This window comes from Felis catus, chromosome A2 (genome assembly GCF_018350175.1).
Source record: "Felis catus isolate Fca126 chromosome A2, F.catus_Fca126_mat1.0, whole genome shotgun sequence".
In the NCBI taxonomy this organism is placed as follows: Eukaryota; Metazoa; Chordata; class Mammalia; order Carnivora; family Felidae; genus Felis; species Felis catus.
Genome location: NC_058369.1, coordinates 51566360 through 51590083, shown reverse-complemented (window position 1 = coordinate 51590083; position 23724 = coordinate 51566360). Strand labels below are relative to the sequence as shown.

The 23724-nt window shown below is 54.1% G+C and overlaps 1 protein-coding gene across 15 annotated transcripts in view; it reads left to right on the top strand.

Annotated features, from left to right (window-relative positions):
- Nucleotides 1-23724, top strand: part of ATP2B2 (ATPase plasma membrane Ca2+ transporting 2) — a 387749-nt gene extending 364025 nt beyond the window's left edge. For 10 of the 15 annotated variants that reach the window (XM_023250012.2, XM_023250013.2, XM_023250008.2 and 7 more), the window contains 7 exons: nucleotides 2435-2541; nucleotides 3011-3202; nucleotides 6022-6235; nucleotides 7943-8154; nucleotides 8329-8436; nucleotides 10268-10450; nucleotides 18622-23724. In XM_023250012.2, coding sequence (XP_023105780.1) covers nucleotides 2435-2541; nucleotides 3011-3202; nucleotides 6022-6235; nucleotides 7943-8154; nucleotides 8329-8436; nucleotides 10268-10450; nucleotides 18622-18933 — 1328 coding nt within the window. In that variant the 3' untranslated portion in view covers nucleotides 18934-23724. Of the gene's footprint in view, nucleotides 1-2434; nucleotides 2542-3010; nucleotides 3203-6021; nucleotides 6236-7942; nucleotides 8155-8328; nucleotides 8437-10267; nucleotides 10451-11696; nucleotides 11869-15767; nucleotides 15823-18621 lie in introns of all 15 variants that reach the window. The other 5 variants (XM_023250019.2, XM_023250018.2, XM_023250015.2 and 2 more) reach the window with 3 other exon arrangements.

Below are 23724 nucleotides of genomic sequence, written 5' to 3'. Positions count from 1 at the left end.
TTAGCCCAGGGTTGGGAGCCTTTGGGAGGGCCTTGAGGGGAAAGCAGTGTTTTAGAAAGTTCACTCCCCGCTTGTGGGGAGAATAGCCTGGAAGCAGAGGGACCATCCATCTGTGAGAGGTGATGCCAGGACCAGGGTGGTGACAGCACAGGTGGAACTGGAAGGCAACGGGTCAGAGACCTGCTTGGGTGGCAGAAGGATATGGGCCCAGCAGCTGTTCGGATGTAGTGGGGGTCTGACAGAGGGGAGGAGTCCCATATTCCCTCCGTCTGTACCTGTCTGAGAGCCGGCAATGTGTCAGCATGGCCCCTGGGTTTTGGATGGGCAGCTGGATGTGAGGAGTCACAAGGGACACGTTTGAGAACAGAGTGTCATGTGCAGTTTAGGGCTAGCTGAGCTGGAGGCTCTGTGACATCCAAGTGGGGCGTCCAGAAGACAGTTGGCCATCCATGCAGTCAGGACTCAGGAGAAAGATTAAGGCACAGGTGGAGCGTGCCAAGTGGGGAGAGCCAACTGAACCCAGGAATCTCCCATGTGAGCGATGGGCAGAGGCCGAGAGACCGAGAAGAGGCCGCCAGAGCGGTAGGAGGACAGCCAGGAGCGGTGGGGTCTAGGAAGACAAGAAAGGGAGCCTGCTGAGGAGGAAGGTGCAGTCCATGGCATGAATGGCACTGAGAGGTCCAGAGAGACAGAACAGGGGTGTGGCCACAGGAGATGGCCACAGGAAGGCCCTTTGTGACCACACACGGTGGGGACATGTTAGTGGGGTGGTGGGGCCATGCCAGCGCTAGAGGTGGAGGAATGGGGTGTGAGAGGAGGTGTCCTCCCAGCTCCCCCTCTATTGGGACCAGTGGGAGGGCTGGGGCAAAGCTGGTACCAGCCTGAGGGGCCACAGAGGAAAACTTGGCCCCCTTCCTGCTCTAGAGGAGCACGTAGGCAGGCTGAGGGAACCAACGGGAACAAAGTCCTCAAATGCCCAGTAGACAGAGACTGGAGGCCGAGTCTTGGGGGGCGACTCAGGGACAGCCACCAGCTGGGGGGGAGCAGCCCAGGATGACTTCCGGAGCACGTGGCCTTGGAGCTGGGCCTTGAAGAGGGTGGAACTTGGATATTTGCAAAGAGCTGGGGGAGTGTTGGGAGGCTACGAAGTCTCCCAAGTCAAGAATCCATTCCCTCATTCCATAGGCTGCTGCTGTTTGCCAGGCACAGGACAGGGGAGACATGTATGGGAGCTACAGTGATCTGATTAGGGCAGGCGAGGGTCTTCAGGGAGTCACAAAGGTTTCCCAGGGGAAGTGGCATCTGAGCTGAGACCACAGGTGGGTGACAGCACAGCTGCCGAGGGAACAGCCCATGTAGACAGGGGCAAGGAAGCCAGCTTTGCAGACCGAAAGCCATTCCTATGGCTGGAGCACAGATTGGGGGCGGCCTGAGGCAAGAGAAGAGGAGATTGGAGAAGGGGGCGAGGCCTGACCACAGGGAACTTCAAATTTTCAGAGGGAGCTAAGAACATGGATGTCACCCCGAGGCCAGGGTGGGCAGTGAGAGAATGACTCTCAGTTGGAAGGAGGGGACAGGTCTGTCCCAGGGCTTAGAGAGAGCCCCTGGCACTGCTGTGCAGATTGGAGGGGCAGCCTGGGGTTAGGGAGAGGGCAGGGGGATGCTGGTGGCAGAGGGAACGGGACAGAGAGAAGTGGGATAGTTCACCTGGGATCTCGGAGCACAATCTGCAAGCCTTGGCCATGGATATGAGGTGCGGGATGAGAGAGAGACATGTCAAGAGTAACATTCAAATTTCTGTCCTGTCCGTGGACATGTCCTCTCAAACTCCACGTGGGCCCCATGATGACATCTTTCACCCACTCTTCTCCACTGGCCCCAGCTCAGTGACGGAGCCACGTGTCACCTATTTATTCTCTTTCTGAATATTTTATATTTTATTGAGGGTGAATGTCTGGAGAGAGGTCAAGGCCAGAATGGTGGGTCAGGGGTCGTCAGCAAATGGCCCAGCCCGGGCCTCCTCAGTAAGTGACTGGACGGCCCAGGGAGAAGGTGGTGGGACCCCAGCCTCTGGAGAACAGAGGAGCTCCTGGAACACAGGCAGACGAGGAGATGTTCTGGCTGGAGTGGCCACCGAGCCAAGGGCTGCAGAGAGTGCAGAGTGTGCTGGAAAGGCAGTGAGGGCCCAGACCTCAGAGGGCCACAAGCCCGCAGGGAGCTAAGGTGCCCGACATGCCCTGCAGGTGCTGGCAGCTGTGGGCAAGCCTGGAGCTGGGAAGAGCCAGGATGGGGGGCGGGGAGGGGCATGGCTGGGGCCAAAGAGGAAGCTGTGCCCAGCCCAGGGTCCTCCCAACAATCAGACTGGTCCTGGCTGCCCTGGCCCTGTGGAGCGTCTATCCCAGGGCCCTAAGCACACTCCTGCCCCACCCCACAGGTATCATCGACAGCACACACACCGAGCAGCGGCAGGTGGTGGCCGTGACAGGGGATGGCACCAACGACGGGCCTGCACTCAAGAAGGCTGACGTGGGCTTTGCCATGGTAGGGGCAGCTCACAGTGGGCCCAGGGTGGTGCCTGGTAGGAGCTCATAGGCATGGGGTGTGGGCAGCATGGCCTCCAGCTGACTGTGCGGGACCCCCAGTTCACACTCAGCTCACCCACCATGCACCTCATGTGCCCAGTGCTCTCAAGGCTGTCTGGCCCCCCGCCACGGTCTTCCTGGAAGGGTAGAGGGGGGCTCCCTGCAATGGGTGTGGAGGGGGGAGGCATTGGTGGGGGGGGGGATGGGCCAGGGAGAAGTTTCCTGAAAACAGAGAGCTGGCCTCAGGGGGCTGAGTCTGTGAGAAGTACAGGCACACACACCCCACGTGGTCCTGGCCATGCAGTTGGGAGTATGCATGTAAGGGATGTTGTAGGACTGAGGATGTGTAGGGGATGAGGACGGTGCTGCTTGAACTGCTCACCATCCCCCCAGCTGCCCCACCCAGGCTCCTGTCCCTGTCCCCACAGGGCATCGCAGGCACGGATGTGGCCAAGGAGGCCTCGGACATCATCCTGACGGATGACAACTTCAGCAGCATCGTCAAGGCAGTGATGTGGGGCCGCAACGTCTATGATAGCATCTCCAAATTCCTGCAGTTCCAACTAACAGTCAACGTAGTGGCTGTGATTGTGGCCTTCACAGGCGCCTGCATCACGCAGGTGGGTCCTCCAGGGGGGCGGGCAGGGCGGGGCATGCCAAAGCCTGGGGGAGCCCCTGCCGAGGGCCAGGAGCTGCATCGCAGACCTCAGGTGCAGGCACCAGCCCGAGGAAATGAGGCTCAGCAAGGTCGGGGGCTGGCCCACGGTCATCTGGCAAATGAGAGATGTCAAGCCTCACCCCCAGGATGGCCCAAGCCAGGCACAGGCCCGGTCCTTGCTCCAGGAGGCAGTAGAGGTCATCCTTGAAGGAAGGCAGAGCCCCCAAAGGGCCAGAGGGAGGCAGGGTGGGGCAGGACCCAAGGGGTATCCGACAACCGGCTGGGAACAAGGAACCGGCAGGGTCCTGGGGGCCTCAGTTCTGGCAGGAGTGTGACAGGAGAGGCCTGTTTGCCTGGGGCCCTGAGGACAGGTTGGGGCTCTTGGTCATGGAGAGGCAGCTGTCCATCAGGATCACTATCTGGGTCAGGGGCAGCCCCATCCCCTGAGGCCAGCCAGCAGGCCTGCATGTCTACAGCCTCACTGTTTCCTCCCCCAGCCCCATGAGGTGGGAACTGTGATGATGCCCATTTTACAGAGGCAGAAACTGAGGCTCAGAGGATGGACCAGTCAGGAACCTTCCATTGTTCCCGCAGCCTCCTTCCTTCCCCTAGGGACTGACCAGCCTGGCCTGGGGGAGGAGAGGGCTGGTATTCGAAGGCCTTCTGGCAATCACATGGGCAGACAAGCTCCTGCCCACAGACAGGAGCCCCCAGAGGTCCGGAAGGTAGCACTGCCGTGAAGAGCTTGTGGCTTCAGGAATGCTGCTCCCCTCTGTTGCATTCTGAGCCCCTGGGGCTGCATGTGGCAGCACCCAGTACCCTATCCTGAGAATGTGAGCTGGGAGGTAGCTGGTGGGTCCCTTCTGCCCAAAGGGCCCTCTCCTGCTCTGTGGGCGAGAGACTCCCTCTAGTGGTGGCTTAGGGAACACTCCCGCAGCACAGCAGCTCCTGCAAGGTTTCTTGGAGACCCACTGACACCAGCTGGGGAAACAGGTTCAGGGAGGACTATCCGTTTGCCTGAGGTCTTAGACTAAGTTGGCAGCAGGGCCGTGTAGGCCTTGGTGGAGATGTGGGGGGCCCTGACCCTGAAGCACTTGTAAACAGAGAAGGCTGGTGAGCAGGAAGAAGCCACAGGGCCTGGGGAACTTGGCTGGGCCAGGGCAGAGGTGGGAGAGGTGGCCTGGAGGAAGGGCTATGATGAGTATCTAGCAGAAGTGAGTGAGTGTATGGCGTGCAGGCAGAGTGGGCCTTGGGGGATGCACTGAGAAATGACAGGGGCATGACGAACAGCTCAGTTTAGGCTATTAGGCTTACAGAGTCTGTGGGCTTCCTGAATGGAAGTGTTCCCCCAGTAGATGAGGCTCATACCAGAGGGGGAAGTCTGGGGTGGAGAGTGGGGAGAGGTGGGCAACAAAATGAAAGCCAGGGGGACAGGTGTGGAGAGGAGAGCAGGGCTGAAGAAGAGGCCATGGGGGGCACGGATTTAAAAGGCAGGGAAAGGGGCAGCTGGGTGGCTTGGTTGGTTAAGCATCCGACTTCAGTTCAGGTCGTGATCTCACAGCTCATGAGTTTGAGCCCCAAATTGGGGCTATCAGGGAGAACCCTGCTTCAGATCCTCTGTCTCCCTTGCTCTCTGCCCCTCCCCCACCTGTGTGTGTGTGTGCGCACATGCGCTCGCTCTCTCTCTCTCTCTCTCTCTCTCTCAAAAATAAACAAATATTTAAAAAATAAGAAAATAAAAGGCAGGGGAAGAAGAGCCTGAAGGAGATGGAGAAGGAACATTGAGAGAGGAAGAGGAGGGCCAGACGAGTGGGGTCAGGCTCCAGGAGGAGGCAGTGGCCAAACCAGGAGATGAGGCTGGAAAATGTGTCTCTAGATTGGTGACAAGGAAGGTGCTGGTGACCTTGGAGAAGGGGATTTGGGGAGCACAGAGAGGCCAAAGTCTGGCCCCCAAAGACATGTTAGTCGGGCGTGCGAGGGAGGAGGGGACAGTCGATCGGCTCCTCCAGGCAGTGCACCCCACGCAATATGATTGTGCACAGAGCGGTACCACTATAGGACCCCAGTCTCAGCCAGAGAGAGGCGTGCAGGGATCCACACCAGAATGTGGATGGCGGCAGCCTGTAAGTGACAAGACCACTGATGAGTTTTAGCTTCTTCTGTTATTCCTTACTTGCCCAAATGTTCCACCACCAAATGTGTTATTTCTGGAATCACAGAGGCACACAATAATTGCTTAAAGTAAAGTGGGATGATGAGGTAAAAAGGAACTGGGTGGTAGTGAAGAGAGGACAGGGGTCATGGGCACTGGTTGTGGGATAGCAGAGACCAGAGCCATTGACAGCTGAGCAGAAAGCAGCAATGGGGAGGGCAGAGGGAGGGTGAGGACACGGGATTTGTGCCGGAGACGGGATCTTGGCCTTAGCCAGGAGAGATGTGTCCACAGGGAGTGGAGGGGAGGAAGGCAGATGGTGGGGGTGTAGGTAAGTTTCCCAGAAGGCAGAGAGCTGCTCACCATTATGCCCAGAGGACTCTATTTTCTCTTTGGAGGAGAACACGGGTACACAGGTCTAGGCTGTTCTCCAGGGAAGGGAAAGCCTATCAAACCTGCTGGGTGCCTGCTTAGGAGCCCAGCAGGCAGGCCAGCCTAGGGCAGACCCACTGGGCAGAGCTGACTCAAGATGCCACCAAGATGCTGCTGAGACCCACACCCAGCACTTCGTAGCGGCAGGTGGGGCTGGCCTCCCCCATGACAGCCTTCCCCACCACTGCCATCTCCAGGACTCCCCTCTGAAGGCCGTGCAGATGCTCTGGGTAAACCTCATCATGGACACATTCGCCTCGCTGGCCCTGGCCACTGAGCCGCCCACCGAGACCCTGCTTCTGAGGAAGCCATACGGCCGTAACAAGCCCCTCATCTCTCGGACCATGATGAAGAACATCCTGGGCCATGCCGTCTACCAGCTCACCCTCATCTTCACCCTGCTTTTTGTTGGTGAGTCCCCCGCCGGCCCACCTGGGACACTGTGGCCCAGACACAGCGTTCTGGATTCACATCTGCCTTCTTGTTTGCCAGGGAGGTAACAGAGGCCCAGGGAGGTGAAGTTAGTTGCTCAAGGTCACAGAGCAATTCCTGGGCAGAGCCAGGCCCCGTCTCAGGTCTGGCCCACCCCAAAGCCAGGGCTTTGCCACTGATGACGGCTCCAGAAACTGAATACACACCGTGCAAGGCGGCACCCAAGTGCTGATTCATGCCCCTCTCACCTGCCCCATAGGAGCCCAGGGCTCTGGCCCCTCCTCTGACCCATCCCTGCACCTTATCCTCGCTCCTGAAGGCATCCTCACTGAGACTTCCCTGGGGAGGTGCCGCATGCCTGCCTAGCCACAAGCTATTTCCACAGCATTCTCATCTAGGCTGCTTCATTTAGGTTTTCCAGCCACTCAGTGGGGCCGGCACCTGTGCCACCACCATACATTACAGTGAGTGCCCTGAGGCACACAGAGGTGAGGTAACTTTGCCTGGGGGACGAAGCCCAACTCAGAAGCCTGGGTAAAGACCAGGCCTCGTTTCCTTGGGTGCTTCAGAGATGATGTGGGCCAAGCCTACCCCTGGGTCACGGAAAGGCCCAGAGTGGGGAAGGGGCTGGTCCACAGTCACACAGGGAGTGGGGGCCAGCTGGGAGTCCCCAGCCGGGGCAGGGCCCCTCCACATGAGGCGCTGGGCTTTCCATGCCCATAATGAGCACTTACCTGCTAAGTCCAGGGCACAGGTGTGGGTAGTGCGTGGACCCTACTCCTCAAGGGGAAGTCCTCTTGTGTAAATTTTGAAAGCAATGTGTTGGCAGGACTATCGTAAAGATTATGTGTAGAGTCTTTGAAGAAGCCACATGAATGAAAAACTAGGAGAGAAGGTTGCCAGGTAGGGGAGGGGAGAAGAGGGCAGTTTCCCGGTCTAATTGCTGGCTTCCCCACTTGAGCACCTACCCTCAGTGGTCTTGGATTCAGCTCAACACCTCACACTCTGAAAATTCCACAAGCTCTCCCGGCACCTGCTTACGCAGCTTTGCAAACGGATATAGAATGACATCAGGCCTGCCACCTGTGGCTGTCCACACAGCAGCCGGGGGGGGGGGGGGGTCGACTCTCCCCCATCACGTGACAGCTCAGGTACAAGAGAAGGAGGCCACATAGGCAGAGCCGGCCTGGCCTAGGAGCCCCAACCTCCAGGTAGCACTCGATGTTTCCTATAAGAGCCCCAGGGGTCTCCAGAGGCCTCAGCAAGGGACACATTCAGTTACAAGAAGTAGCCCTTTCAGGGGAGCCCAAGGCCACGGGCTCCACCAGGGATTCCTAGTTCACGCCCAGTCTTCCCAGTCCCCGATGAGTTTGCCAGCTGGAGGTCACTTTCTATAAGCAGTGTCAGCTCACAACACAGCTGGCATTCCACCTTTATCAGAACTCCACAGAAAAGCAGAGTAAAGTTCACCCAAGGTCTTTCCCCTTAGAGAAGAAAGGGTTCTGTTATCCCTCCACTCACACTCAGGACCACCCAACAGCGCAAGCCCACTCTGCCCCCTGATATCCAGAGCACCGCCTCTGACCTGCATGACCCACCTGGCCGTGCAGGAGAGGCCCCCACTCGGGGCCAGCGTCTTCCCCAGCCATGGCCCTCAGCCCAGTTCCCACCCTCTCGGCTTGGCAGGCGAGAAGATGTTCCAGATCGACAGTGGGAGGAACGCACCCCTGCACTCGCCACCCTCGGAGCACTACACCATCATCTTCAACACCTTCGTCATGATGCAGCTCTTCAACGAGATCAATGCCCGCAAGATCCATGGCGAGCGCAATGTCTTTGATGGCATCTTCCGGAACCCGATTTTCTGCACCATCGTGCTGGGCACCTTTGCCATCCAGGTAGCCAGGCCCCACCCTCACCTGGGCTGGGGTGGGCAGTGGACAGCTGGGGCCCCTTGGCAGTGCCCTGAGAGCCCAGACCCCTGAGTTGGCCCCTGATGGCCTATCTCTCTCTCTCTCTCTCTCTCTCTCTCTCTTTCTCTCTCTGTCCCTGTGCTCCCCTTTGACCTCCAGATAGTGATCGTGCAGTTTGGGGGGAAGCCGTTCAGCTGCTCTCCGCTGCAGCTGGACCAGTGGATGTGGTGCATATTCATCGGGTTGGGAGAGCTCGTCTGGGGCCAGGTACGTTCTGGATGGGTTCTCAGCAGAGGGAGAGAAAGAGCACTGGACAGGCAATCCGGGAGCCCCAGGAATAAGTCCTGGCTCTGCCCTGGGCTCGCTGTCTGGCCCTAGGCAAGGTCCTCCCCATCTCTGGGCATGTGAGCAATGGGGTTTGGCCCCAGGTCCCAAATACTGGTCTTTGGGGTACCACCACTATAATTTTTGCTATAGATCTATATACCTCTGATGCTACTATTTGCTTGATGGTTTCCCTCAATCCAATCAGTTATTTTAATTGAAATTATTTCAAAAGGCAACTTTATGTTGTTAACATGATTAGAAAATCGGCATCATCTGTCATACACAGAAGCTAACCAAAACAATAATAATGCAACGAGAACTATGTTATTAAACTCTAACTAGATCCTGAAGCCAGCTTGTTGTCTAAAAGAGTCCAAGCAAAGACTCCTTCAGAGGGCTCCAAGGAAACAGAAGAGGGGTGAATGCTGCCTTGTCTCAGAGCTATCCAGTGCTGTGTCTGAGATCCTCCCCAGCTTTAGGGAACCATGGGCTGACTGCTCTGTGGGGGCCCTTCCAGCCGTGACCCAGAACATTCTCCCTACTTTTGCCCAAGTCCTAAGCATGTGTGCGTGTGTGCATGTGTGCATGCATACACACACACGCTCACACACACGTGCGCACACTCCTTCAGAGCACGTCTGCTTGCAGACGGACCAGGATGCAGTGCTTGGGAGAAGTACCTGGAGCTGGATCTGGGCCAAGGGGGCCTTATTCCCAAGGTGCTCCGTCATCCAGGTACTGGGAGCCCCAGGTTGCCTGAGACATTGTTCTTGATTTCAAGCTGTTCCAGGCTGGAGTGGGAAGTTGCAGTAGCAGAAATTAGATAGAAGATAAAGAAGAAAATTTAGTTTCATCCAAAAAGGTCCTTCTTGCAACTTTGGAGCTTCTTTGGGAAGTTGATAAACTAGATTTGACTTCACAACCCCATTCCTTGGGCACCCTCACAGCCAGGCCATCTTTATCCTCCTAGAGCCCACACCCTCAGGGAGCTCTTGGCTTCTGGGAGAGCAGACTCCTGACGCCTGAGGATTATGCCGGTGGGCAATGCTGAAACCTCCAGAGAACCCGTGAGACTGAGTGTCCAGGCCAGCCTCTGTTTGTCCCTACAGGATAGGAAAGGGGCCTCTAATCGCTGTCACCTCAGCCTCCCCACAAGGTCTGTCTTTCAGGTCTCAGCCCCACAGACAAGCTCTTTGGAGGACAATTAAGGATAAAAGCATATCCCCTTCCCATATTGCCTTCCCTTTCTGGAAAGGCAACCATTCCAAGTCCTAGGACTGGCTGCCCCCAAGGTACCCGTGCCCTGGGCCCCTATTGCCCACACTCAGTTTCCACAGGACCAAATGATCAGGAGGAATGAGCCCAGGGACCTGAGGGCCAGCCATGAGCCAGGCTCATGCACAGCAACTTAGATACACCACCCTGCTTAATCCTCCAACTCTGAGAATTACCCCCAGCTTTACAGATGGGAAAGGCAGAGCTCAGAGACGTTAAGTGACTTACCCAAGGTCATGTGGCCTGTAAGGCCTGGGGCATATTCAAAGTCACATTTGTCCAACTCCTGAAGGCCAAGATTTTCCTCTGAATGAGTGACTTAAAAAGCAAATCAATAAGCAATTATACAAGATGGAATTGAGGAACAGGTAGGATGAGTTAAGCAGCGAGCTGAGCATGAGTAGGTAAGTGGGGAGGAGAGGGGGGTGGGGTGGCAGGGCAGAAGGAGGCCACCTGTGGGACGGCCCCCATCACCCTGCCGCTGGACCCTCTGCAGGTCATCGCCACCATCCCGACCAGCAGGCTCAAGTTCCTCAAGGAGGCGGGGAGGCTCACGCAGAAGGAGGAGATCCCGGAGGAGGAGCTGAATGAGGACGTGGAGGAGATAGACCACGCCGAGAGGGAGCTGCGGCGGGGCCAGATCCTGTGGTTCCGAGGCCTGAATCGGATCCAGACCCAGGTACAGGAGGCTCCCAGGGCGGGTGGGTGACGGAGACGGGCGTGCTCCATGCCACCCCACAGGCACTCAGAGACCGGACTCCGGCCCTGCTCTCCCATCTCACCAGCCGTGTTCCCCACACGCACGCTCCCGTGGCTGCTGAAGAAGCTGCGGCCTCCCCAGGAATGTTCCGCCTCGCCCCGCAGACCAGCGAGGGGTCAGACTGGGGGTCACACCCACCATGGGTTTCGAGGGGGGATGCCCCAAAGCGGGGAGGGGGCCTGAGTGCTGAGGTGAGTGAGGGGCTCGGGTCGGGGTCGCGGGGCGGCCACCGGGAGGGGCAGTGCAAGGGTGGGCACCAGTCCATGTAAGGGCAGGGCCAACCCCACATTCTCCCGGGCCTGGGGGTCAGCCTGGGAGGTCCTGGCATCTCTACACATGCTTACATGTCCTCCACCTGGGCCTTCAGACACTGCCCTCCGCCAGGGTGTTGACGCCACTCTGGGAAGCAAAGTTTGGTCTTCCCCACGCATACACAGACACATACGTGCACACCAAGGACACACATGCCAAGCACACACGTGGGACGGATTCCTTCCCCAGGACAGAGACACGTGCCACAAATGTGTAGGCCCCACACACTCTCGCACAGCCCTCTGCCTAGGCTGGAGCCGTAGTTCACACTGTGCGTTCACAGCCCCGCGGGATGAGGGACACGGGGGACTAGGAAACTGAGAGAGGCTGGGTCCCTTGCCCCCCCATCACTCTGGGAAGTACTGCCCAGCCCCTACCTCGATCCGCCAGGCCTAGGTAACAAACAGAAGATCACCTGGGCTGCTTCACACCCCACAGGGCACCCCCAAACATCCTCTCATTGGCCTCCACAGCCCTGAGAGGTAGGTATGCCCCCCTAGTTTTAGGGGTGACCAAGGTTCAGGAGACAGCACTCTCTGAGAGCCGGGGTCGGGGTGGGACAGGTTTCAGACCAAGAGCCTCCTGACGAGCCTGGGTTCTCCCCCACGACAAGGACCCCAGCACACGGCCCCCTTGGCCAGCCCTCCCCGGGACTCTGGGGCCTACAGATGGGCCTGGAGCTGAGCAGACATCTTGCAGAGGCTTTGAATGTGTCTGGTAGTCTTTGTTTGACTTTAAGTGACGTTGTCGTTGTCACCGTGGCTGCGGCTGTTCTCGTGGCGTTGCGCCTGTCAGTCGTGTAGCTGTGTGTCCGTTCTTCTCGCAACTTGTCTCGTTCTCTCCTCCGTTGCAGATTGAAGTAGTCAATACTTTCAAGAGCGGGGCCTCCTTTCAGGGGGCCCTGCGGAGACAGTCCTCCGTCACCAGCCAGAGCCAGGACGTAGCCAATCTCTCTAGCCCTAGTCGCGTGTCGTTGTCCAATGCTCTTTCCTCTCCGACCAGCCTTCCTCCTGCTGCAGCTGGGCGTGAGTGTGAATCCTTACTGCCTCGGGCGCCACCGACGCCAGTGCTGGGCGGGCAGGGGCCGGGGCACCAAGGACACGGGGGGCAGCCAGTCATGGCGAGGCCCAGGGGGCTGAGGGACCAGAGCCATAGAGAAGGGTCCCAGTTGGTCAGGAGAGCATTGCCAGTCATGGGGTGGCAGTCATTTGGTGGGCCAGGGTTGGCTGGGGTCAGGGTCAGGGATTTAACCACTCAGCTAAGGGGTCGTGAAGGTTGAAAGTGGCCAAAAAGGTCTGGGTCAGTCAAAGGATCAGCATCTGGAGGGGAGTTTCCCGTGATCAAATGTCCCAGCACCAAAGGGTCACAGCAGCCAAGGGACAGCAGTCAGCGGGGAGGGCAAAGCATCAGTCTAGGATCAGTCTAGGATCATACTAGTCAGGAAAAGCCTAGCCCATGAGGGCAAAGTCAGAGTTGGCCAAGCAGTTAGAGTCTTATAGTCAGTTAGGTAGGGGGTTACCACGGGTCAAGGCCCTGAGGGGTCACAGTCAAGTCACAGTGGGGTGCAGCCAAGAGAGGGGTCACTATAGGTCAGAGATCCTAGTCAGTGAGGGTTCCCAGGCCATCAAGGAGATCACAGCCTGGTAGTTCAGAACCCTCTGCCTTCTCTCCTTGTACATCTGAGGACATCCACTGCCTTACACACACTTTTCCCTGCACACTGAGGGTCTGACCCCTTTCTAGAAAGGACAGAGCTCCTGACCCATTCAGCTTGACCTCAGGTACAAAACGGTGGGCCCAGGCTCACGTCTTGGCTGGGTGCCAGGAGGCCCTGAAGGACCTGGTCTAACCCGTGGCTTCTGGCCCTTCCTCATCTCAGGGATAGCGGAGGACTCTGACCTCCTCCATCTTCTCCCTCCTGCCAAGCTCACCTCCTCCTCTCAAGTGGAGACTTCTGACCTGGGTCTCTCATTTCTGGACTGTCAAGATCTTTCTGAACCACCCCTTCCCCATGGCTTCAGGCCCCAGGGAGAATAAGAAATGTCTATTTGCCACCTGCCTCCTTTACCTTGTCTCCAGTCAGCCTCTCCCAAACCATAAGGGAACCCCTGGTTCTCGTCTTCTCAGATTGCCACAGTGTGTCTGTTCTAGCCCAGCTTTTGACAAGGCTTCATCTCTCCATATTTTGTAAAGTGCCTGTTCCCCCATCCAAACACAGTACACCCACCACACACATCCCCTTCCACTGGGTGGGAAAGGACTTGCATGCAGGGTGGGACCTGGGCCATCTGAGCCCTCTGGTGGGAGACACAAGCACAGAGAGACTGCTGATGGCATATGCTCATATCCCATGACTGTTCAATGGATGCAGCCCTGCCAGGTAGACAGGATGGGGGGGGGGGGTGCAGAAAGGGGAACAAAAGCCCTTCCATGTTCACTCATTAGCACAAAATCCCAGCAATGGGGAGGTGAAGCCAAAGTGAAATGGAGAGCTATTTGAGCAGATGGTGTCCAAGTCGCATGTCTGTGACTATCACTAGGAAGTCACTGCCAGGCTTTCTCAGGGCAGGAAACACTTTGGTCCCCTCCTCCTCCCCTTTACAGCAGAGAGCCTCACCCAGCTGACCTACTCCTGCATCCACATAGCTCTGGCCTTGCTCAGCACTCACTACCACCTTTCTTGAAGACCAATGACCAAGTGTTCTGGTCTAGGGGCACCTCGCTGGCTCGGTGGATAGATCATATGACTCTTGATCTTGGTTCAAGTGTAGAGATCACTTAAAAAAAAAAAAAGAGTTCCGGTCTGGAGAGCCACTGGCTGAAAAATCCATTTCTTTTGGCTCCTGCCACCCCTCCTCGTGACTCCTACAGCCCCCTGGCTGGGTCTGGCTGCCAGCCAGTTTGGCTTCTGAGTGCTCACTCAGCTGTTTGTCCATCCCGGGTTAGCCTCTTTCTTGAGGCATGGTGCTTCACCCTGGCCACAGCCAGAGACAACCTGGCATTTCTGGGCACCCATGCAGCCTTTGGAAGTCTTCCTGTGGCATAGCCCCTCACCTTAGCTCTTATAGTCTAGGGAAAGAGCTTGGTCATCTCAAACCTGGGTAATATCATTCTCACCTTTTCCTGTGCCATTTATAAAACCATAAGGCCAGCCGAGGAACAATCAGCTCTCAACACTTCTTCAGAGAAACACCGATTTTTGCCCACCTCTCCAAGGACCCAACAGGAATGGTCAAGAGTGACTCCCTCATCCAATTGCCATCTTGTCTCCTTAAGCATTTTGTATTCCTACCCTCTATTGGAGACTCCAGACTGTAATTCAGCATGCTTTATGGGAGCCTGACCATCCCCCCTAGCCAAGGGTACCGGTTCCAAAAGAGATCACGACCTCTGTGGTTTCAACACACACATTTTGGTCAATACAGTCACAATGTGAACTCTAAATAAATAGTCCCAGTTCCTCCTTCTCCTGAATAGTCGTTATAACAATGACATACCCTCTGGTCTCCAAGGACTCTGAGGGCCCTCTAGCTACCAGCCAAGGTCCCTTCAAAAGCCAAAGGCTTTCTTCCCACAGGGAGGTGTGAAGCCAGTAGCCACAGTTAAGAGAAGGGGTCCCAAATTGGGTGGGATGGAAAGGTAGGCTGCCTCCCACCTCCTCTGAGGAGGGTCTTCCTCCTGGGGATTCTCCAGCAGAGGAGGATAGCCATATGCATGCTGAGTTCAAAATACCTGGAGTCTGTATATTCTAGAAGGAGTCAAACCACTGTTTCCTGGGTTATCAAGAGTTAAGCACCAAGGCCGGGGGCCCCTGTCCCTGGGATGGACTTCTGACTCATGACCTTGGGGTGAGGAGCCCCCCCACCACATCACACATCGCTCCCCAGGCACCACTGTGGGACAGAGGGTGCCAGGCAGACAGGTGCATGCAGACATGACAGGCAGGTCAGGCTGACATCCGGAATGTTTGTGCGGGAACTCTCGTCCCCTCTCGTGCTTTCCTCTTCTGACTCACTCAAAAATGAGAGGTTTTTTCCCCCAGAAACTTAAAGGCACATGCCTATAAGGCCTTATACTTGAGCCTCACTCAGCGTTTTCCAAAGCTGTTCCCATATTCTTCACTTCACATATGCCTCGCAAATGAATAGGAGGAAGGAGTTTCTTCAATATATCCATTTAACTGAGAAAGACACTGAGGCTCAGAGAAGTGGACTGACTTGACCAAGATCACCCAAGTGAGTGGCAAGAGGCCTGACTCCAAAGTCCCTCATTTTTCCCACCAGTGCACACCACTTTCCAGACAAGCGCATAGACCTGGAGCCTGCAGAGGCGGAATTTTCATTCCAGAACCAGTGCCCGTGCCCATAGTCTCATACAGTGGAAAGGAGCCGATCCTCTGGGATTTAGAAGGCCAAGAAAGCTGTCTCTCTGCTTGAATTTCTACCAGCCTGGCAGGGACTGGGGAGAAGGGCACCTCCCCGCTGGTGATCCAGGACAAAATTAACATTCAGCTCTGACCCAGGGCCAAGCTACACTCATCTGCACCCATCTCAAACCACTTTTGTATTTAGCGAGTGTGTGGCAGGCTCCGTGTTGGTCAGTGAAGGTCCTACTCCTTCAAACCAACCAAGCCAAGAACTGCAGGGTCCTAACCCAGAACCGGCCACTTTCTGGCCACTACCAGACCGGGCATCTCCTATTGCCACTTCCCCGACACATTCCTGATTCTGAGGACTGCTAGGAGCAAGGAGTTTGCATCTCTTAAGGGGAGAAATGAAGAAGGAAAGAAAAGAAAACTGTATCTCTCATTAGCGTTTTGGTAACTGACTTAGTGCAATCTTGGGTTGGCGAGAAAATGGCTTGCTTCTGGGGTGGGGCCTAGACCTCTCCACTGTCTGAATATTCCATGTGTTTGTTTCCCTAGAGGGCTAGAGAACCCTGGATACAGAGTTCAGCAAGAGAGAGTGAAATTAAAAGAGGTTGTGAGTCTTTAACCTTGAGCCTGAAATGAATGTGAATCAATCCCAGACTCTTGGCTTCCCTGAAGCCGGGTAAACATTCGAGTATGTCGAACCCGTCCCAGCCCGGGGCCTACGCATTTCCTCAGAGCCCTCCAACACGGGCATGGGTGTCCTACTCCCTTTGTGCTGATGAAACCAAAATGTCTAAAATCCCACAGGCCCGGTCCTCACCCCTCTCCCCTCCCCCCATGCCCAAATGCGGCTCACGCCCAAAAATCTCACTTTAGGGTAGGCAGGGAAGGGAGGCGGAAGAGCTTTTTTTCTTCCCGTATTTTTTTTTTTTTTCCATTTCAGCCGCGGAGTGAACCGAAGTGGAGACTTGAGATGGCCGTGGTGGGGTGTCCCGAAAAGTCTTGTCCCCACAGTCTTGTCCAGAGCAGTTCATTCTCTCTGTTGTCTCCATGCCAGGGGGAGGGCAAGGGGCCTGCATCTCATTGTGTGTCGTCCCCTCTGCATTTTCAGTCACATGACAGGGTCCTGCCACCATCCCTCCTCCTCCACCAGGTGCCCCAGCCAGCATCTTATTGCAGTTCAGCCTCAGAACACACTGGGCACTAGGCTGGGCAGTTACAGTGATTATTATTCCCATTTTACAGATAAGAAAACTGAGGCCCACAACACCTTTTTCATTGTTCTCACTGAATCAAGGGTGCAGTGGCCTGCTCATCAGGAGATCAGAATATTTAATAATCTCTGCAGAGCCACGAATGGGGAATCCAGGGAGAAAGAATCCTCGGAGCAGTGAAATGCCTGTCAGAGGGCCAGCACTAATGCATGGCATCTGCAGGCACCTGCTGCCTCTTATTTAAAGCATGATTCCAACAAGGAGGGTCCCATGGAGTCCCCAGCCCCAGCACATAAGGAGGAAAAGGGACCGAGATGCTTTTGAGAAAACAAGGAAAAATCAGAACTACTAATGATGGCTGACAAGAAAAGAAACTTAACAAACAAAATCAAAACTGTGGGGTCTTACACAAGACCGAAAAGGATTCCTGACCAACTTGAAGTTAAACCCTTCTCTGTACACACTAAATAGATACACATCTTATGTGCTTTAGAAACACTTCCCTCTGAAATAGTAAAATAGACCCTGAGCTATGACACTTAAAACCACCAGCCACAGTCACCCAGAAAACTCGCTTCCATGGCCCACGCTTTCCCCACCTGTGTCCCACCAGGAAGATACCCCTGGGTTCAGCTGAGAGTTCCACAGATCCTGGGACCGCAAGGGCCTCCCCACAAGGACCCCAGCGGTCCTCTGCCTCCCGCGGGTCTGTGGTGTGGAGGCAGCCACTGCTCTCAGCTCCACGGCCACCTCGGCTGAGGCTCTGCTCCTTGGAGGCACTGAGGCTGCCTTGTATTCCCCTGCCACTGCCTCCACTCTGAGTTGGGGCTAAGAATAGAGGAGAAAGTACCTTTTTATCCCAAGTTCCATCTGCCCCTGGAGATGACAGGCATGGCTTCCCCCTCCCAAGAGTCTGGAGAAGGGACCCCTCTCTTCAACACAGGGATCCTGTTCCTCTGCATTCCGTGAGACAGGACAGGGGACGACCAGTGAGGCAATGTGGTCACTTGCCCGTGGTCAAGGCACCAAAAGTGCCAGAGCCAGGACTCAGGCTCAAGTCTTCCGGACTCTGAGTCCAGTGCTCTTTCCACCAACCTGGAAGACTCAAGATCCAACCCCCTTTCGTGGTTCAGAGAACCATGGCTTCCAACGAAGTCACAGAAGGTGAAAGAACATGCTGTTTTGTGGCTCAGGTCCACACCCCCTAGAATCCCACCCAGGGCTGGGTTTGGCCATCTGATTCTGGCTTCCTTTTTTGGGGGTTTTGTGTTTTCAAAGCACAAGTAAATCAAATACCCCAGGAAATGAGGGACCCCAAAGCCAACTCCAATGACTGGCCAGGGCTTTGAGTCTATACTCGAGTGTTTACCTCCCAAATGCATGAAGGAAAGAAACGTTGGGTACAAAGACCTCCGTTCACATTGTCCAGGCTTCCAAGTGTAGCCGTGTGTCTGTCTGTGTGTGCTGTGTGGTTCCTGACCCCTCACCGTGGCATGCTCCTGCCCATGAATGTCATCAGTCTGCCGGCTCCTTCGTGCTTTCTGGCTGCCTCTGCTCTGCACCCCAGAAAGCCCTGAGTTGGCTTTGGTTTGCTTTGCTGCCTTCGGTTTGATGTTCCTGTTCTCTGGCCCTCGTGTGTCTTCTCCCATCCCGGCTCATCCAACCGTCTCCCCCTTTCTGTTCCTTTTCCGTTTGTGACGTTATCTGTTCCATGTTGTATGGTTTCTTAACTGTGTGTGGTTTTTTTGGAGATTAATTTTCTAAAAATAGCCTCTCCTCCTTCCTCCTTTATTCCCACCTGGTCCCGCACCCCTTCTGCATGGTTGAACTTCTGCTCTAAAGTTAACAAGGCTCAGTCTCTCACTAGGTCTGGGTGGCCGCCGGAATGGACTATGCTTCCTCTAACCACTGTTTCCCACCATCTCTGTGATGGGGCTTGATTCCTCCTGTCCTCATACTGTAGTTCTGACCAAAACCAAAGCAGTTTTTAAAACCTCTCGGATGCATATAACCTGAGCCCCTCTTCCATTCTTCCCCCTCCTCCCATGCTCATAACACCCAGCGACTGTGGATTCCAGCCGCCTGCTGTGCCCTGACCCCTCCCCCCAACCCCTCCTCCAAGCCCCCCCCCAGCTTGGCTACTGGGCCCCCCACCCAGGGCAGTGCTTCTCACCCCTATGTTTCCCTTGCAGATTCGCGTCGTGAAGGCGTTCCGTAGCTCTCTCTATGAAGGTCTAGAAAAGCCTGAGTCTCGAACCTCCATCCATAATTTCATGGCTCACCCCGAATTCCGGATCGAAGATTCACAGCCCCACATCCCCCTCATTGACGACACCGACCTGGAAGAAGATGCCGCACTCAAGCAGAACTCGAGCCCGCCGTCATCGCTCAACAAGAACAACAGCGCCATCGACAGCGGGATCAATCTGACGACTGACACAAGCAAATCAGCTACCTCTTCAAGTCCAGGGAGCCCCATCCACAGCCTGGAGACGTCGCTTTAGCTGAGGACCCCGCCGCCACCCACCCCCGGGCCCCACCCATCCAGGCACCCAGCTCACCCAAGCAGCAACGAGCAACAACAGGAAACCAAATACTGGCGAAAAAACCAACATTTCCACCCAAAAGACCCTTTTTCTGGCTGCGATGCTGTTTGAACTCTTTTTCACTTTGAGGCAAGGGGCGGGATCTCCTTGGGGAGGGGGGGCTTGTGGGAGTGAGCGATTTTCCCAGAACAAGCCCTTCCCGGCTCCCGCCCGAACATGGACCAGCCATGCACCCGCCAGGCCACCACGTCCCCTGCATGAATGTACTGTGCACTTCCAGTCCTCCCCTTGTTTGGTTTGGGGGGGGTCGGGGAGGGTCTTTTGTTTGTTTTCTTAGGCGGGAACTGACAACAGACTCTTTTCTGAGACTATTTATCCAATCGACTGGTCTGTGAGTTTTTGAAATGCTTGCGCAGCATGGTCTCAGTTGCATAGGTTAATTTAACAACTTTTTGAAACTGCAGAGCTTAACTCACCTAGTAAATTTGCACCAATGGAACCGAAGAACTTCATAGACACTCACAAGGTTATATCCATTTCTTTGTATCTATATCAACGTATACTTCTGCAAGACCGTATACGTCCATATAGATAGGTATACACACACACACACACACACACACACGGATATATAAAGTTTTTTTGCCGGCATGTTGCCTTGTTTCCGCTTAAATGCTCTATTTTAACTTATTTATGTCCTAAAACAAGAATGTAATTTGTTTACAAACCTGTAGATAACGTCTTTGGCTATTTGTACGGTTTAAGAACACTGGTGGCTGAGATGCTATAAAGACAGCTCAGCCCAACAGACACTTCCCTGGATTGCATCCTTGATGTTTTACAATAGCCATGCTCTGATTTTTGCCTGCTGTTTCCGTTCAATTATGTCACTACCGCGGGAGGCTCAGGCAGATGCCAAATGCTACTGAGTGTCCATCCGGAGGGGGTTAACACCGTGCTCGTGCTCCGTAGACACAGGGAGAGGAGGAGAGAAGGCTTCCTAGGTTTGCAGCACTAACGGCCGGCCCGGCCCGAGGAGGATGACGGGGTCCGCCAAGCTCTGGTTGAAGACTTTTCTCTCGATGAAACTCGCTTGAGTTTACTAAGAGCATTTCAAAAAAAAGGTTCTCTTTGGCACTGTCTGTACAGAGGTTGAGGTAGTGTTGCAATATTATAAATGCTACTGTGTTGATTTTTTTTTTAGTAATTTAGAGGTTTATTTACTTATAAATTGCAGCGTATGAGCTGTTGGCATACTGGATGAGGATCATTAAGGCCTGCTGCTTTTATTTTTATTTTTGAAGAAGAGTAGCCTTTTTCTCTGCACTATTTAGATCCGAACGAACCTTATGATGTGTATATTGAGATGTATTCAGTGTGATTTTTAAACCAAATTGTCTTCCTGTAGTCGCAATATATACTGTAGCCTTTTGACAGCAAGTCTCGCTTTCCCAGACAGAAAGCCATTCTGAAACCCTACAGTATCACAGGTGAGAAAAGGTGGTTATTTTCCCCCAAGACAATAACAGCACTAGTAATCCCACTTAATGAGAGCTTATTTAATTGTACGTCAGCCTCTTAACTGCTAAGCACTTTGTGGGTATCAGCTTTTTTCATAAAAGAACTTTTGTATTTAATACAAAGTTTGCTTTGAGACTTTTCAGCATACAATCTTTTTCCATAAACTTGTACAGTGCAAAAGACATTTTGAATACCATGATCGATGACGTCCCATGCTTCGAGGAAAACCAAACACTTTTCCACCTCGCTTGCAAAATTCATTCCTCATACTGACCTTTCCCACAGTTGCTCTGTGTCAGCTCGGCCCTTCCCTTCTCCAGGCCCAGAGAATTCTTCCACAAACAAGATGAGAGCCACTCGGGAAAAGAGCCATAGTCAGCTGGGAGGGCCTACGTCTGGGTGGCTGTGAAGAAACCTGAGGGTTTGGGATCCCAAGTCAGCCCATCCCACCTGGCAAAACCTTCCTGGAAGGAGGACCTTCCGTGTGCGAGAGCATCACCTGATTGTCGTGAAGGAATATCTCTGAATGTACCCAGCAGAGGAAACTGCATCCCCAAAGGGGTGACCAGCCCTCAGATATGCTTACTGGATTCCAATACAAACACCACAAAAAGCCAGCCCACTGCTCGCCTGCCGAGAAAGTAGAGACCCGCACATGTAAAACATGGAGCAGCCTTGGAACACGGTGTTTTTTTTGTAGCTTCCTTTCTCAAGGTTTTCCATCTCCCCACCTTCTTTGTTCCAATCTTGTGTCCATGACCTCATTCCACGACACCAGGAAAGCTGTGCTTGCACACCCATGCTCCCTGTTTATTTGGAGCCAGGACACAGGGAAAAACAGGAGGGGTTTCTCTGAGTAGAGCCTAGCTTGGAGAACAGGGAGCAGCGGAAGTAACGGAGGACACCCGACATTAGCGTTGGTCTTTTCTTGTCAGGAATGATGGATGCTCACACACACACACACACACACACACACAGAGGAAATGATTGGTTTGTCCAAACTCACTGTAGTACATAAAGCTTGCACTCTGCGTCCTATATCTAGCAGCATGGGGTACGTTTGGCAGTCCACCCCATTAGGGGGTAAATAATTTATGACCATTCATCTGTTTTTATGAATTTTTTTATCTAGACAATAACTGTAAATAAAGAACTCACCGTCTCTGTTCATTTAATACTATGCAATGGTTATGCTTCGATCGCTGACTCTTCTTACTGCCGCAGTGTGATTCTGAAATGTCTGTGGTTTAAAAAAAAAAAAGGAAAAAAACAAAATCAAACAGAACACAGTAAATATATATTCTGTAATGTATATTTTTTTTCTAGTTTGGGACTGCACCATCCACGTAGCTTCTTTTCTGTCCTCTGGACAAGGGCTCCAGGAGAAGGTAGCAGATTCATTCTGAAGTCTAAGTTCAGCAACTTGTCTCTCCCAAACAGATGAGAGAAGAGCGAGGGGCCCACTGAGTGACCCCTGATGCTGGAGAATCACCCACTTTTGAAGGTGGGCGGGGAGGAAATGTCTCCTCCCTGCAACTCAGGCAGCACTTTCCCTAACTCAGAAGCAGCCTCGATTGCTCCTACCGCCTCACCTCACCCTGGCCCCTTCCTCCTTTGTCCCAACTGGAGCACAGAGTTGACAAGAGGGAGGGTGCCCTGCTTTTGAGACCAGACCAGTGGCAATGATGGTACTGGGCCGAGGACTCTGGACCTGTCTCAGCCTGGGTGGCTTACCCCTGGAGTAGCCACTCTTCACAGCCATGTTGAAATGCCCCCCCACCCCCGCCCCGTACCACATACTGATGGTGTATATAGATGTGGGCCTATTTCTGGAATTTCTCTTCTGTTCCCTTATCTGGGTGTCTCATCTGGCACCAGCCATACAGTTTTGCTTACTGTCGCTTTATATGTTTTATCATGTGATAGGATAAACACCCTTCTCTCTCTCTTTTTTAAAACAAAACTTGCTGGTTACTGTCTCACAGCTGTTCTTTAAGTAAACTTTAAAATGTTGCCAAGTCTTCTTCCAGCCCCAGCCCGTCCCCCACCCCATATACTAGGCCCTGTCATTCTACGTGCAAACATCTTCCTGCCATTGTAAGCACTGTTCACTCAGGGTCGCTAAATAGAGTGTCTCAAAACGAGAAACAAAAGGAGTGTCCTAAATCTTGGGGGGAGGCCGGATGTTCCCCCCAACAACATCTCATCTATACCCTAAGCAAGGGTGTCAACAGGAGAGGCCACCAAGTCCCCTCCCAATCTCAGTTTGGGACCCAAAGTCACCCCCCCCCTTGGTTGTGCTGGGGTGGACCCTCCACCTGCCCCAGTCCAGAAGAGAAAGAAGGCTCTCTCCCAGACCTGGAGCTACCTGATGCATGGCCCAGTTGTTTGTATTTCTTATTCTCCTCCTGGAGAAACATTTATTCCCATCCCTGTTCCTGAACTGCTTTTTTTTTTGGGGGGGGGAGGGGGGAGGGAGTTCACTTCCTGTTCTTTGTCCAAAGTTTTCTCACTGGTTGTATGATAGGTCCTCTGGGATGCAGCCATTTCTTTCCTGGACCTTCACACCACCCTTACCCTCCGCCCATTCTTGCTCTACTTACAGAAGGCTGTCAGCTAGGTGCACTGTGACGTGCCTCCTACCCAAAACTCTCTCCCTAGTGTCCGAGATCCCATCAGAAGATGGGAGGGGTGCATTTCTTGAAGGCTTTGGATCTTCCAGAGCCAAGGCCTAAATCAAACAACAGCAGAAAAATCCCCAGGTCTTGTCCAAGTTCTGAAGCAAGCTCTCCTGATTGTGATGTAGAGATCCTACTCACCCAAGTACAGGGAAAGGGATCCCAGGACCTGGGAATCAGCCATCACCCCCTCCACCAAACACAAGACCTTTGAGGCTGCTCTGGGACCTTCTCAGCCCCCGAAGTCTGTTTTGTAACGCCTGTGGTGCTCTCCCTCCGGACCTTTCCTCTCGGGGGTCGCCACACTTTGCTAACTCTTGTGTGCACATATTTTATAACAGTAGCGAGGAAATGGTGCCGTTCCAGCTTCCACGAGCTGCCCGGGCTCCGGGGGGCTCTGGGGCAATTGGGGCTGGGAAGTGACTGTGCTCTTATTGTACACTCTTTATTTCTCTGTATCTCTGGCTTGTGCTCTTTGTAATTAATGGGATTTGTCTGCCTTTTCAACACTATACTGAGCAATAACAATAAATGCACACGTGGAAACACA